At 25.2% G+C, this 1509-nt stretch overlaps 1 protein-coding gene across 1 annotated transcript in view; it reads right to left on the reverse strand.

Annotated features, from left to right (window-relative positions):
• Positions 1-798: 798 nt before the first annotated feature.
• Positions 799-1509, reverse strand: part of LOC105627321 — a 2329-nt gene continuing 1618 nt past the window's right edge. The window contains exon 4 of the mRNA XM_012208606.1: positions 799-1034. Within this exon, the coding sequence (XP_012063996.1) occupies positions 799-1034 (236 nt within the window). The remainder of the gene's footprint in view (positions 1035-1509) is intronic.

Here is a 1509-nt window from a genome sequence, read left to right on the forward strand (position 1 = left end):
TGAAAATCTGAATCCATTTCAATTCATTTCAATCCATTCTCATTTATTGAGATAATTTTACAATATTTTTTAAAATTACGGGTGCGATTCCATGGTAGTGAGAGAAAGTTCTACAGACAATAATTTTTAAAATATTAAAAAGTACAAATGTTTTTTATTATTCATTTTATTTAAAAAAAGTATGCTACATAGATTGTATATTTCATGAAAAAATAAAATAAACGTGTCATAGAATGTAAAATTGATTTATCACACTTTCATATATCAACATTTTTTGTAACTGTTATTTAAAATATGTAATTTTTATTAACATTATATACAAGGGTAAAATGGTACTCGGTGACATTCGGGTTGTTTTCAAACGCTTAATGATTCTCTAAAGTTTATAAAAACTTTTTATAATTTTTTTATATTTCTTTATATGTGTATATATGGATAACGTTTTCGGCAGGTTTAATTGAAGCGATTATAAATATGGACCGAAAAAGCTATTTGTGTATACACATAGAAAGAAATATAAAAAATTATAAAAAGTTTTGATAAACTCAAGAAAACCATTAAGCGTTTGAAAACATTACCCGACTGTCTCCGAGTATCATTTTATTTTGTTCTTCATCAAATGTTAAACAAGGATAAAATGATCCTCGGAAATTCTCGAATAGAATTTTCGAACACGCCCTAAAATAACGAATAATTCAATATTAATTTTTTATAAACTAAAATAAATAGAATTAAAATAGCATTTAATATTGAAATAAACAAAGATATAAAATATTAATTTTAATTATATCGAATGAATTAAATATTTGACTTCCTCTTTCTGTGCTTTGACTTTCCTTTGGTTTTCTCTTTCTCTATCTCTGCAAGTAGTTTCAAAATTTCTATTTGTAATTGACGACATTTTTGTTTCGATAGTTTTCGCATCTCATCTGCTAAGCAAGCTACAAAATGATCAATGGCATCCTTTGGTGGAACTGGAGTAGTTAAAACATTTTTAAACTCGTTTCGTAGTTCCGACGTAAAAGCTTCATGTGCTGTAATAATAAAGTTTATTAAATTAATAAAAAGAAATCACAGATTATAATTATAGTCAATAAATCTCTGAATGATTCTGAAGATTTCAGAATATTCTGAAGTTTTTTCTGGAAATATTATGGAATTCCACAATATTTTTTAAAATAGAATGATTAGAAGATAAAATTAGAATAAAAAATTATCGAATGGATAACTAGATTGATTATGACTTGTAGTCAATTCTTATTTTAAGGCTATCTTAAGGTAAATCCTATAAGATACGGCTCTGTGATTGGTATATGACAGTTACTTAAGATAATTTAAAATACAAAAACTCCTCCCATCTATGAGTATGTACTAGCCTAAGAAGAACAAGAAAATCAAAATAATTTCAATTTGAAGTCATATTGACCGAATTTATGTCATTTTTTGGTCATGATAAAATTCTAGATCTCAGATGATCTAAGAATAATTTTATATATAAAATCATTCTTC

This window comes from Atta cephalotes, assembly GCF_000143395.1.
Source record: "Atta cephalotes unplaced genomic scaffold scaffold00008, whole genome shotgun sequence".
Lineage (NCBI taxonomy): Eukaryota > Metazoa > Arthropoda > Insecta > Hymenoptera > Formicidae > Atta > Atta cephalotes.